The 12,333-nt window shown below is 41.2% G+C and overlaps 1 protein-coding gene across 2 annotated transcripts in view; it reads right to left on the minus strand.

The window, feature by feature from the left end:
* Window positions 1–203: 203 nt before the first annotated feature.
* LOC122662610 (probable protein phosphatase 2C 12) overlaps window positions 204–12,333 on the minus strand; it is a 64,179-nt gene continuing 52,049 nt past the window's right edge. For both annotated transcript variants that reach the window (XM_043858288.1, XM_043858290.1), the window contains 4 exons: window positions 1,706–1,831; window positions 1,339–1,574; window positions 959–1,161; window positions 204–882 (listed from right to left, as the gene is read on the minus strand). In XM_043858288.1, the coding sequence (XP_043714223.1) occupies window positions 851–882; window positions 959–1,161; window positions 1,339–1,574; window positions 1,706–1,831 (597 nt within the window). In that variant the 3' untranslated portion in view covers window positions 204–850. The remainder of the gene's footprint in view (window positions 883–958; window positions 1,162–1,338; window positions 1,575–1,705; window positions 1,832–12,333) is intronic.

Genomic DNA, 12,333 nt, shown 5'->3' on the forward strand with positions numbered 1-12,333 from the left:
TTAATCCAAGATATTCCACATCTAAAGGTCACAATGCCACATAGAAGGTAACTCACAACCAATATGAACATTTTTCTCTTTTATTTAATTTTTTTTTTTTTTTAAGGGGAGGGGGTGAAGGAGCAGTGGGTGGGAGGGAAAAAACAACAAAAAAATTCTTGTATTAAAACTCGAGCAATGCAATTTCCCAAGAGGGATAGGAATAGGAATACACTAGTGTCTCATTGTTATCAATTGAAAAATGAATTATTTTATTGTAAACTCTGTTATCCCCCATGATTCTGGAGGTTTACTTCCCCACTTGATAAGCAAAGGATCGAATTAATACAATATATGCTCCATAATATTCATGAAGTAGTTTTTACATTTCATCTAAACAAGACTAAGAAATTAGTATAATTTCTCGCCCATGCTTTTGTGCCATAATATTACATGAGACTCCTTTGCTTTGATGATAATTGTATAAAAGGGACCAATATACAGAAGTGAAAACAGCAAGTTGAGTGGATCATCTCAGGCAACTCTAAGACATCAGTGAATTCACCAAAACCTCTCAAAGTCCTCAGAATAGATCAGGTGCATTGAATCATTCTCCAAATCATGTTGTGGCTTCTTGAATAAATGAAGAATCTTGAACTCTGACATTGTGACTTGATAGTTAGTCAGAACTCTCAATAGCTCCTGAAGTTGATGACATAATGCAGTACAAATCTTCAATCCCCTAACTTGGGAATGAACAAAATTAGTTTTAGGGACGAGGCTTTGAAATTCGGAGTCCTGGTTAGCTTTGAAACAATTGTTAGTACCAAGGTAGATTGCAAAATCATCCCAATGCTGTTGAATAAGATTGCTAGTCACTTCCACTACTAATTCTAGCACCATCTGGAAAGAATTAAATAGGCAGAGTTAAAACTTGAAAATAGTTGGTCACAACAATTAGAGAAAGAGGCTTATTTACCTCCTGATGGTCTTTTCCCTTCCATGGCTTCTTTCTTTGCTTGACAGCTTAAGCAAAGGAAAGGACCATCCCAAGGGCGAACTTTTCTTGGATTTAAGGTACCAGCATGTACAGAAATGCCCTCTCCAGGTTTCATCTCTATCTGACAAACTGCACACATGAATAACTTGAACAGGTTGCACAACGGATATTCTGTATCTAACCTGCAAACCAAGCAAATGTTTCCCTTAGTTAAAATATCAAAATTTTTATCATTTTAGTTTCCACAAATAAATAACCATGTAACAAATTGTTATATAAGCAATGAAACAATATAGTTGAAAGACTCAGGCTAAAAGGATTCTAAATTTATTGTTAATGATAATATGCGGAACAAAAACCTTTCTGCAAGAACAGCAGAACCTTGCTCATATATCTCCTCCACAACATCTGGCTCAATATATTCCTTATCAATATGAGATGATGATTCCGAAGACTTTTTGCGGAACATGGCCTTGAAAACCCCTTTCCCTTGCTTCTTAGACGGTGGTGCAGAAGGAGTTATCTTCTCTGGTGGTAGTATATCTACCACAATACAGGTCGTATCATCTCGAAGCCCCTTATCTTGTACAGCCACCTGCAAATAGAATATAAGAGATAATGAAGATAGAGAAGTACTAGATGATACAAGAATATTAGTGAATAAACAAACAACCTATTACCAAAAAAAGAAAGAATAGCTGAAAAACCAACTAGCTAGTAGCTTACTTTAACAATTTGCTCAGCTGCAGCATCTGCTGACATCCCAAGACAACAATTCAGAGCCATTTCAAATGACAAAGCATCCCAAACACCATCACTTGAGATGATAAGCCTACCTCCAGCAGTAGACAGCTGCGACAACGATAAAAATATCATTTATGAGGATAGATCTATGTAAGAAAAAATAAATGCAATTAACTATTGTTTAAGGCTGCTCAACAAGAACTATCAATCTCACATAATAACAACTGATAAACTCAGCTAAATGCAACTCTGGTCATTACCAAAGAGGCCAAGGCATCTCAAAATCTACTGGCAAGCACTACTTTGAATTAAGGTTGAAGAGAAGCTTGTACAATGAAGGGCGCACCCAGTGCACGAGGCTCTACCATTGCGGGGACCGGGGAGGGTCATAATGTACACAGCCTTAATCCCCGCTTCATGGAGAGGTTGTTTCTCGACTTGAACCCGCAACCAATAGGTCGCAATGGAGCAACCTTACCGTTGCGCCGAGGTCCACCCTCATGAGAAGCTTGTACAATATCCTTATCAAATTGTTACTGGAACACACATCAAGCCAATAAACCAGAGAACAAACTTCCAAAAGGAGAAACATTTGAACTCTAAAATTAGTCAAAATAAGGGATTGATTTGAATGCAATAAGAGTCATTTTGGCCTCTGCTTCCACATTTTGCTGTTAGTTATTTAGTCTATGGCTACATGAATATTGTCCATTATAGATTGTCTAATCTCACCCATCTACTTAATATAAAACTACATAATGAAATGAAAAAGAACTCGAATGAATTAAAAGTGAATGATGCACTCCTAAACAAGGAAAATTATGTCTTATTTATTTATTTGTTTGATAAACGTTAAGTTTATTTACTTCGGATAAGTTGAGTAAAATAGAGGTTGGAGGTTTAGGCATACATAAGCTTCAGCCATTTGGAGGGAGTGTACTTACATGAAGACATATTTATACATAACAAATATATAAGAAAGTATATGGTTTTATTGGGACTATAATATAGTATATAGTACCAAAATGTCATTTAAAACTTTTGGGTTTCTTTTTTGCTGATTGGTTGCTACATACAATTTTTTTTATTTATTTATTTATTATTATTATTTTTTTTTTTTTTGGGGGGGGGGAGGGCCTTCCCATGCTATATCCCCATTCTAACCTATATACTATTGCAGAAGCAATCCACAATCCAGACATGTGGCTAGGATTAATTTTGATTAGTACAGGTTCTGATCTTGTATGTCAGATATTATAGTCCTTTTTTTTTTAAACCCAAATATTACCTGGGATCGGGGCCAGCCCCTAGAATTTTATTAATGTCAAAACTTGAAAAAAGAATACACGGGGGGGACGTACCGCCTTACCCCAACCCAAGGAGCATAACTCTCAACAAAAACTGTTCCCAAACCCAAACCAAACAAGAACATGAAGAGCTTTACATTACTTTCTGAGGACTGGTAAACCAGCCGTGTCTTCCCGAAGAATACGCTGCAGATCCTAGTGGAAAACAATGGAAGCACCTGTATTACAAGCTAAATTGGCAAGCCAATCCGCTGCCCTGTTACTTTATCTATAAGCGAAGGATAAAAGAGGCCGAGAAGAACGAAAAAGGGCCATGGACTCCTGGAACCAGTACCATCCCCTCCATAAGCTACGCCTCTTATGTTGTATCATTCTGGCCGTAGTGAAGGAATCTGAGTTCACCACAAAATCAGTCAGGCCTAACTCATGGCACAGCTTCAAGCCATCTGTCAAAGCCCTTAATTCTGCAACTGAATTTGGGCACTCACCATAAAAACCAGAAAAGGCTGCCAAAACAACCCCATCCTTATCTCTGATGATCCCTCCACCCCCTCCTATACCAGGATTACCTCTACAGGTACCATCAACAATAAGCTTCACTGAGGTGAAAGGCAGACACCAATAAACAGGGATCGGGCGCTTCGGTCTGGTAGGCGGAGCCGATAAGCCAAAACATTGTAGAATTAACACTTCCCTAGAAGAATCCGAGGGCCCAAACTTGGGAGGATACGGGATGTCTTGCACCCAAGTTTTTATGGTCTCAACAATTGAACTCGCTGTTCGCATTCGTTCCCCGTGCCTTCTATTGTTCCTTTCCTTCCAAAGCTCCCAAACTACTAGGGAAAGTAACAGCCCAGTAATATAGGCACAGAGGCTTTTACCACTTGCTGCCTATGCCAAAACAAGATTCGACTCCTGGCATCCTGAGAAGAAATCACATTAATATCGAAAAGACGTGAAAAGTAATTCCAGACCTTAGTCGCAGTGCCTCCAGTTACTAGGCAATGGACTGTTGTATCTCTCCTAGGGCTTCCGCAACAGTTACCCTTAGATGCTAGGGGAATACCAACAGCCATCAAAGACTCATCTGTGGGTATTTTTCCATTGAGGAGCTGACAAGTAAAAAAACCTATCTTCGAGGGCAGGGATTGGTTCCAAACCCATCTGGCATAGGAGACCCCAGGCGACTTACACCACACCTCAATCCAGGCAGATTTAGTCGTGAACTGACCATCATTAGTAGGAGTCCAAACCAGAACATCCTTCTCAATACCCATTGCAAATTTCATAGAAATGATGCTTTGACTTACCACATCAGAGTCAATTTGGCCCAACAAAGTTTGCTTCCACGAGCCATTCTTCTCTAAAGCATCCTTGTCTCGCACATACATGTCTACCTGAAGGGCATTGTCCACATAATCAATCAATGGCCCAACCCCTACCCAATTATCCAACCAAAACCATATATTACCCGAGCCAATCAACCATCTTGACTTGGCCAGGATGAAGTCCTTATGTGCCAAAGCATTTCTCCAAGACTTCAAGCCTATCCCACTCAAATCCGCCAAAGCAATATGGTTATTTTTAAAGAATATAGCCCTGAAAAACTCACTCCACAGCGAATGGTTAGCAAGGATTCTCCATAATCCTTTAAGTCTTAAGGCGAGACCGAAATCCTCCAAGAGCCTGACACCCAACCCCCCCCCCCCCTTCTTTTAGCAGCCTACAAACTTTCTGCCAGTTCACCTAGTGCCTATGCTTGCCCCATTCTGAGCTTCCCTAGAGAAAATCAGCGAAGATTCCATAGATCCTACCCAAAACTGCCTTAGGCAGATCCAAAGTTGCAAGCACATGGATGGGGATGGAAGCTAGCACATGTTTCAAGAGTGTAACACGTCCCCCGGAAGACAAGAGCTTTCCTTTCCAACCTGCCACCTTGTTCCTTATTTTTCCAACTAACTCATCGAAGAAACAAACTTTAAGTGTTCCAGTATGGAGTGGGGCTCCCAAATAAGTAATCGGGAGCGGCTTTCTAGCAAACCCTATAACTGACCCCACCATTCAAGCTCTAGCCGCAGAGACCTTGTCACCCAACAGAAAGCAACTTTTTTGTTTATTCACCATTTACCCTGAGAAGCCTTCATACCTACTTAAGAACCCCAAAATTTGTTTCAAGGAGTACTTCAACCCCCTAGTAAAAATAATGGTGTCATCTACAAACAAACAGTGGGAGATACCAGCACATCCCCTGGGAAGCCGAAAATAGGATGCACGCCCTTCCACAAATAGATTTTTCAACGCCCTGCTCAGAACCTCTTCTGCCAAAATAAACAGAGTAGGAGACAAAGGATCCCCCTGTCTCAAACCCCTGGTAGACTTGAAAAATCCCAAAGAGCCGCCCCCCATGACTATGGAGAACCAACAATTCTTCGTTGTCTTCCTAATTAAATTGATCCATGCTTCAACAAACCCAAACCTTGACAGGACCAAATAAAGGAACCTCTACTCCAAACAGTCATAAGCCTTTGCCATATCCAACTTGAGGATCACATTGCTTCCCCTAGTCTTCCTGTTTAAATCATGAGTGACCTCTTGGATAATAAAAATATTGTCATGGATACACCTACCCTGAACAAAAGCGCCCTGCTCTTCGGCAATGAAGGCCGGGAGTAGCCCCGCCAACCTGGAAACAATATTTTTGGCAATAATTTTATAGGAAAAATTACAGAGGCTAATTGGTCGAAAATCAGACATTACCTCAGGGTTGTCCTTTTTATGAATCAGCACCAGGTTTGCAAATGTGAAGCTTCTTGGAAGAGCACCCCCTTCAAAAAAATCTTTCGCTGCTGCCTAGACATCACTTGCAACAACCTCCCAGCAAGCTGTGAAAAAATACCCTGAGAAACCATCAGGGCCTGGAGCACTATCACTTGACAAGGAAAAAACCGCCTCTTTAACCTCCTCTAAAGAAGGGGGAGTCAAGAGCATAATATTATCTTCCTCCGACACAACTTGGGGAATTTGAGCAAGCAATTCCTCATCATCCACACACCTTTGAGAAACAAAAATGTCCGAGAAATGTCTCACCGCCGTTGCCTGTACCCCCTCCTGATCAGTAATCCACTCACCATCCCCAGACCTGACTCTGTGAATATCACTCTGCCTTCTTCTAACATTAACCATGGAGTGAAAAAAATTAGTATTCCGATCCCCCTCTTTTAGCCAAGTAACTCTGGATTTCTGCTTCTAGAAAATTTCCTCCTAGAGAAGCACCCCCTATAATGCCTTCTTGGCCTCCACAAGTGTCAACACAGATTCATCGCTCGCAACCTGATCACAGGCCGCCTCTGCCCTACTAACCAAGTCCTCAACTTCCCTGACTTTCTGGTGTATATTGCCAAAAACCTCCCTATTCCATGTTTGGAGAGCACTCCGAAGATGTTTAAGCTTCATGAACAACACAAAGAGAGGCGAACTAAAGACAGGCGTCTCCCACTGGCTTTTAACCGAGTCCTCAGATAGTATAGTCCTGTAATGTTGGGGAGGGGATTATGCAATCCTCTTATTTCTATATTATTGTTTTAAGGCAGGTTGTAGGGTTCTCTTTAGCTATCTATTAGGAGTTTCTAATTTTACAATATCATGTTTTATTAGGAATAGGCTGTTTGTTATAGGTTGTTATAAGGAAACTAGAGTACTTACACTATTGGAAAAGTTGATTAGCAGTTCAAGAATCCTAGATTTAGAAGTTTTTTCCTTCGGATTTTTTTCTATAAATAGTTGTTACAACCCCTTTACGACAGATTTTTGTACATGAATATTTGGTTTTTCTTTGGTTTCTGCCAAGTTTGTTTTTCTTATAATTTCTCTGCTCCTCAAAGTACCTTTTGGAAGCAGTCTTGCAAGTCATACAAGTTATGCACATTAAGTTCCTTTCTCATATCAGGGTTTAGACCTGATTTGAAGTGTGAGATTGATTTTATCTCATCTTCATGAATTTCGGTGCGGGAACTGAGTGGATCAAACTGCTCCATATAACGGCCACTAATAAACTACATTGCCAGTGTGTGTTGAACTTTACGTGCAGCCTGCCCTTGAACATTTCAGGAAGTTAATTGAGTTTCAGCTCTTCTTCCATCTCCTCCCACGTAGTAGGTTCAATGTAGCAAACTGGTAGCCATTGTTAATGTATTCTCCACCATTCCTCTGCATGACCGATCAACATGGTTCAAAAACTCGCTGATATCTCGGTGAAATTTTGCTAGTTTCACTAATTTTGACATGGCCGAGACGAAACAAGAGATGAATTAATGGATCAGCACAATTTCGGTTGAAATTTCGCCTTCAAGCCATATCATTTTGGCGATACGACTTTTTCACCTTTATAAAATGCACTAGTTTGCGATTTCTGGTCAAAATTTTGAACTCGTCTATCTGAGTTCTTTCGCCTGCAGAAAGGAGAAAACACATTTTCTGCTACATCACCTCATCAAACTGTTGGAATACACTGTTGGGAGTTGCCACATCACTCCAAAGAATCAAATGTTGCGTATTGGTAAAGATTTGACCACATTCAATAGTTCCAGCTAATGAACTTTCCAAAACGATTTTTTGTAGGGGTGCAAGTTTCGCCCAGTCGGCCCGAACCTGCCCTGGCCCTCCCTGAGCCCGAACAAGGTTTGGGCTAAGATATTTGGCCCCGAGGGTGGGTCAGCGCTGGAAATTTCTGGCCCTGAGTCAGGGTCGGGTCGGGCCAGGGTTGAGGCTTCGGGCTAAGCCCAGCCCGGCCCGGCCCAGCCCAACCTTGTTTTAAGTTATACTATAAAATATATATTGATAATAAGTGATAGAATACATTTTATTATGCAAAATTGATAATTTTCTCCCCGGCCCATTCCAGCCCATGCATTTTCTTCCCCCTCCCCATAATCAGGGCCAATCAGGGTCAGCCCGGCCTGACCCCGAGGGCGGGTCAGGGTTGGATTTTTCAATCCCGGAGTCAGGATCAGGTTGGGCCTGGGCCCAGCTAAGGGAACTCAGGGTTGGACTAGGGTTCTATAAAGCCCGGCCTAACCCGACCCTATTGCAGCCCTAATTTTTTGAAAAAAAAAATGATAAATACTCAATTGTTGATGATGAAATTTTTATATGTCAGATACCGGAGCCTAATCTACGGCCTTACGGCGACAGAATTTTTTTTTAGTTTATATATATATATGGGGTGCTGTTCTCTGTGCCGCAGCGCAGGCTGCGCCCAGGCACATGGGGGTGGGCGCAATGACCACCCTGCCCCCCTGAGTGGCAGGCCCATGTGCCTAGGTGCAGCCTGCGCTGCGGCACAGAAAACATTCTCCCTATATATATCTATCATATATATATATATATATATATATATATACATATATATATGTTTTTTTTCTAATTTTATAAAAAAAAATTCCTACAAGAAGAATGTGAAAAAAAATTAAGGTTAATATCAACTAGAAGAGGCTCAATTTTATATATATGTTAGACACCATTGGCCGATCTACGGCCTCACGGAATCGAATTATTTTCCTACTACTAGATAATTTTTATGTCATGAAAAATATTTTTTAAATTCAAAAAAAAATAGGGAAAAATAATTTGTTTTGGTTTGAAAAGTAAAGAAATTATGAAAGTAATTTCAGCGTGTTTTGATTTTTGAAGCTCATATGAGGCTTATTATAATGTACCATATTGCTTTTGTTGTATTGCCCAATATTTTTTCCAAAAAAAAATATGAAAAATTATTTTTAATTAATAGAAAAGTATAAGGGTTAGGGGAAAAATAATTAGTTAGATAATTGTGTTAGTGGTCTCAATTGATGTGCCTCAGTTAATAATGTCTTGTTTTCTTCATGCAACAACACGGTGGTAAGATAATGGCTGCCCAGGGAGGAGATGGTGACAAGGGAGATATAGCATGGAGGCATGGAAGCATGGAGGCATGGAGTGCCAATTGGAGGTGAGAAGAGAAAAGCTCAGTGTAAATTATTGTGGTATAAAGATCATGGGAGGTGGGGCCACAAGACTGAAACAACATTTGGCTAGGAATGTTAAGGATGTGGGCCCATGCCCTATGGAGAATTCTAGGGCCATAGCTGCACACATGAGGGGAGGGCATCGGAGGAGGGTAGAAAAGGAGAAGGTGGGGTGGAATTTGAGGAGGCAGTTCTAGCGACCCAACCAGGACAGAGGGTGATGATGACAATGATGATGATGATGATGATGACCCTGTGTGTCTGATGATGTGCAAACGAAGACAGATACTATGGATTTTCAACGGGCACAAGCAAGGACCAGAGCAAGTTTTCATGAGTATGATAGATAGAGAGAGTTTAGGGGAGCAAATGGTCTGTCTAGAGCAGGTGGTAGTGGATTTGCACAGCCACAGCCACAAGGGCGGATGCATGATGAGTTGCCCCTAAGGAGATTATAGAGTACGAGTTCAGCTCCACCTCCAATACCATCAAGAGAGGACCCGTACTATAGCAAGATCCCTGGCATTTACAGGGAAAAAGACCACAAGCAATGTAAACTAAAGCACATGTGGAGTGATGTAAAGGGAAAAGTTGGGAAGATTGTGTCTAAGTGGATGGTATGGAGCAAATGCCACTATAGGGCCCTATTATCAGGCTATGCTAGATACGATTGTTGATGTTGGCCCAAGGGTCAAGGGGCCGACTATATACGAGGTGATGAATGTGTATTTGACCTAACAGAAACAAAAGCTTCAAGAGAAGTATATAGATGGCATGAAAAGGATGTGGGAGAGCTACAGGGTGACAATCATTTGCGATGGTTGGATTGGGCCAATAAGAAAGTTCATTATCTACTTTATGATTAACTGTGACAGGAGGACAGTATTCCTCAAATCTGTGGATGCATCTAAGGAGAAAAATAAAGCAAAATACATTTATAGGTTTCTAAAGGATATGGTCCAGGAGGTCGGAGTGGAGAACATTATACAGGTAGGGACAGATAACGGAAGCAACTTTAAGAAGGTCGGTGAAAAGTTGATGCATTACAGTAGGTATCGACTCTTATGGACACCTTGTGCAGCCCATTGCATTGACCACATGCTGAGGGACATGGGGAAGATAAAATTGGTGCAGAGTATGGTTCATAGTGCGAGACAAGTGAGCACCTTTGTCTACAACTATAGGTTTGCACTGAACCTTCTGAGGGAGAACTGTGGTGGGGACTTGGTCAAGTCTCGCATCACTAGATTCGCCACAAATTACATTGTATTGAAGAGCTTTAAGGCGTAGGTCGGACCCATATCTATGTTTGCATCTGAGTGATTTGGGTGGAGGGAACTAGGTTCCCCTGGTAGTAGGGCAGCTCAATCTACCATTTCATCTAAGGAGTTTTGGCACCACCTGAAGGAGTTGAAAGTTTTGGACCCACTGGTCAAGGTCCTGAGGTTGGTGGACTATGTTTTCAAGCCCACCATGACACACTTATATGCTACCGGGGACATAGTAAAGGAGCACGTGCACAATGTAATGCCACTTGGCAGCAAGTCCTTCCTCAAGATAATCAAGGATCGTTGGGAGCTTCAACTCATGTATCAACTGCATAAGGCTAGTATATATATATATATATATATATATATTATTGTACCTAATTCCATTGCATTCGATAATTTATAGAATACATTACTATGCATTAATAATATTTATATGTCAATTTTCAGCATACTATCTATATCCTAAGTATCAATATAACCATAGACTTGGGATGAATCCAAATCTTATCGAAGCAATGAAGTAGTTGCCAAATTGGAGCCAAGTGATGTCATACAGTCTATTTGCAACTTGGAGGTGAGTTTTGTAGTTCACTTGGCATATAGTAAGTAATTATTCCAACTCGTATTGGTTGTTAACATTAACAATTTTCCAAATGGGTATTAGATTAAAAGCTTCAAGGACGCCTTGGGGAGTTTTGGAACCCTTGTTGCACTGGCTGGACGGGCAAATATGGATGCGGGTATGCAATTTAGTATCTTATTCTCTTACTTACATTTATATTAAGACCTTTAAAATGCAAATAACATATCTTATTGCTGTAATACAGCTGAATGGTAGGAATTATATGGGGGTGATGCACAAGAATTGAGGAAGATAGCAATCCAGGTGCTCTACCAAACATGTTCCACTTCCAGTTGTGAGCAAAATGGGAGTACGTTTTCTCTCATCCACTCCAAGAGACAGAACCGATTGAGCTCCCAACGTTCGGCAGACTTGGTGTATGTGCATTGTAATATGAGACTGAAGATACAGCACATACACATGGGTATGGATAATGATAGGAACCTGATCAAGCTCACCGACGTTTTTGAGGTGCAGTTAGAGGAGGATCCTTTGGTGGAGTGGGTAAAGGGTAAGGTGAGCCAGTGATGGATCAGGCCGAGAGTAGGTCTAAACCCCCAGATAGATGTGGATGACTTTATGGCTTCAAAGGGTGGCATACACTCACAAGCACCCCAACCATTCGATCCTGCACCTAGCAAGGATGAGGAGTAGGACCCTGACTGGTCCAATTCCAGTGGTCACTCTCGTACACCGTCACCATCAACTCATGGAGATGATGGCGGCGACGATGATGGTGGTAATGGTGATGGTGATGGGAGTGGTGATAGATATGCTTCCCTTCGAAAGAGTAGGCCGAGGAGCCAGAGCTGGAGCTAGAGCCGGAGCCAACTCGATTCACTAGGAGACTCTGTTTGTTCATGTGACACCCACCTCTAAACTGAGCCTATTTGAACTTGTGTGATTTCATGTTCTGGTTCAATAACCATGTACGCCTCAATGTTGTGGGGACCTCGCATATAAGTTTTGCATGCGATAAATGCTAGGTGGAGCATATGCAAAACCTGTCAATCTCCTAGGTCGGATCATAGGTAAGAACCCATTGGTAGTGTTTATATAAAACTAATGTATTATTTGCATAATATAGGCTGAAATGTAAATTTTCCTTGTGGGACCCACATACCCCCGGCTGGTTTGAACTACCCGCATACCATTACGGCTGGGCTCTCATTTATGTCGCGGGATATCACTCCCGGGACTTAATTATAAGTCCTTCATGGGTTAATTATCATTTAAACACTTAGAAGAATCAGATTTTACAAACTAATTCTAATATGGCCCAAACCAAACGAACCTTAGTAGCTTTATCTATATAACGAAGACTTAGCTTTAGAAGTCATTCTAACTTAAACACAATTCTGGTTTTGCTCTGGAGAAGAAGAAGAGAAAGGAGAGGAAACTTGGAGAA

The sequence above is a fragment of the Telopea speciosissima genome, chromosome 5 (genome assembly GCF_018873765.1).
Source record: "Telopea speciosissima isolate NSW1024214 ecotype Mountain lineage chromosome 5, Tspe_v1, whole genome shotgun sequence".
In the NCBI taxonomy this organism is placed as follows: domain Eukaryota; kingdom Viridiplantae; phylum Streptophyta; class Magnoliopsida; order Proteales; family Proteaceae; genus Telopea; species Telopea speciosissima.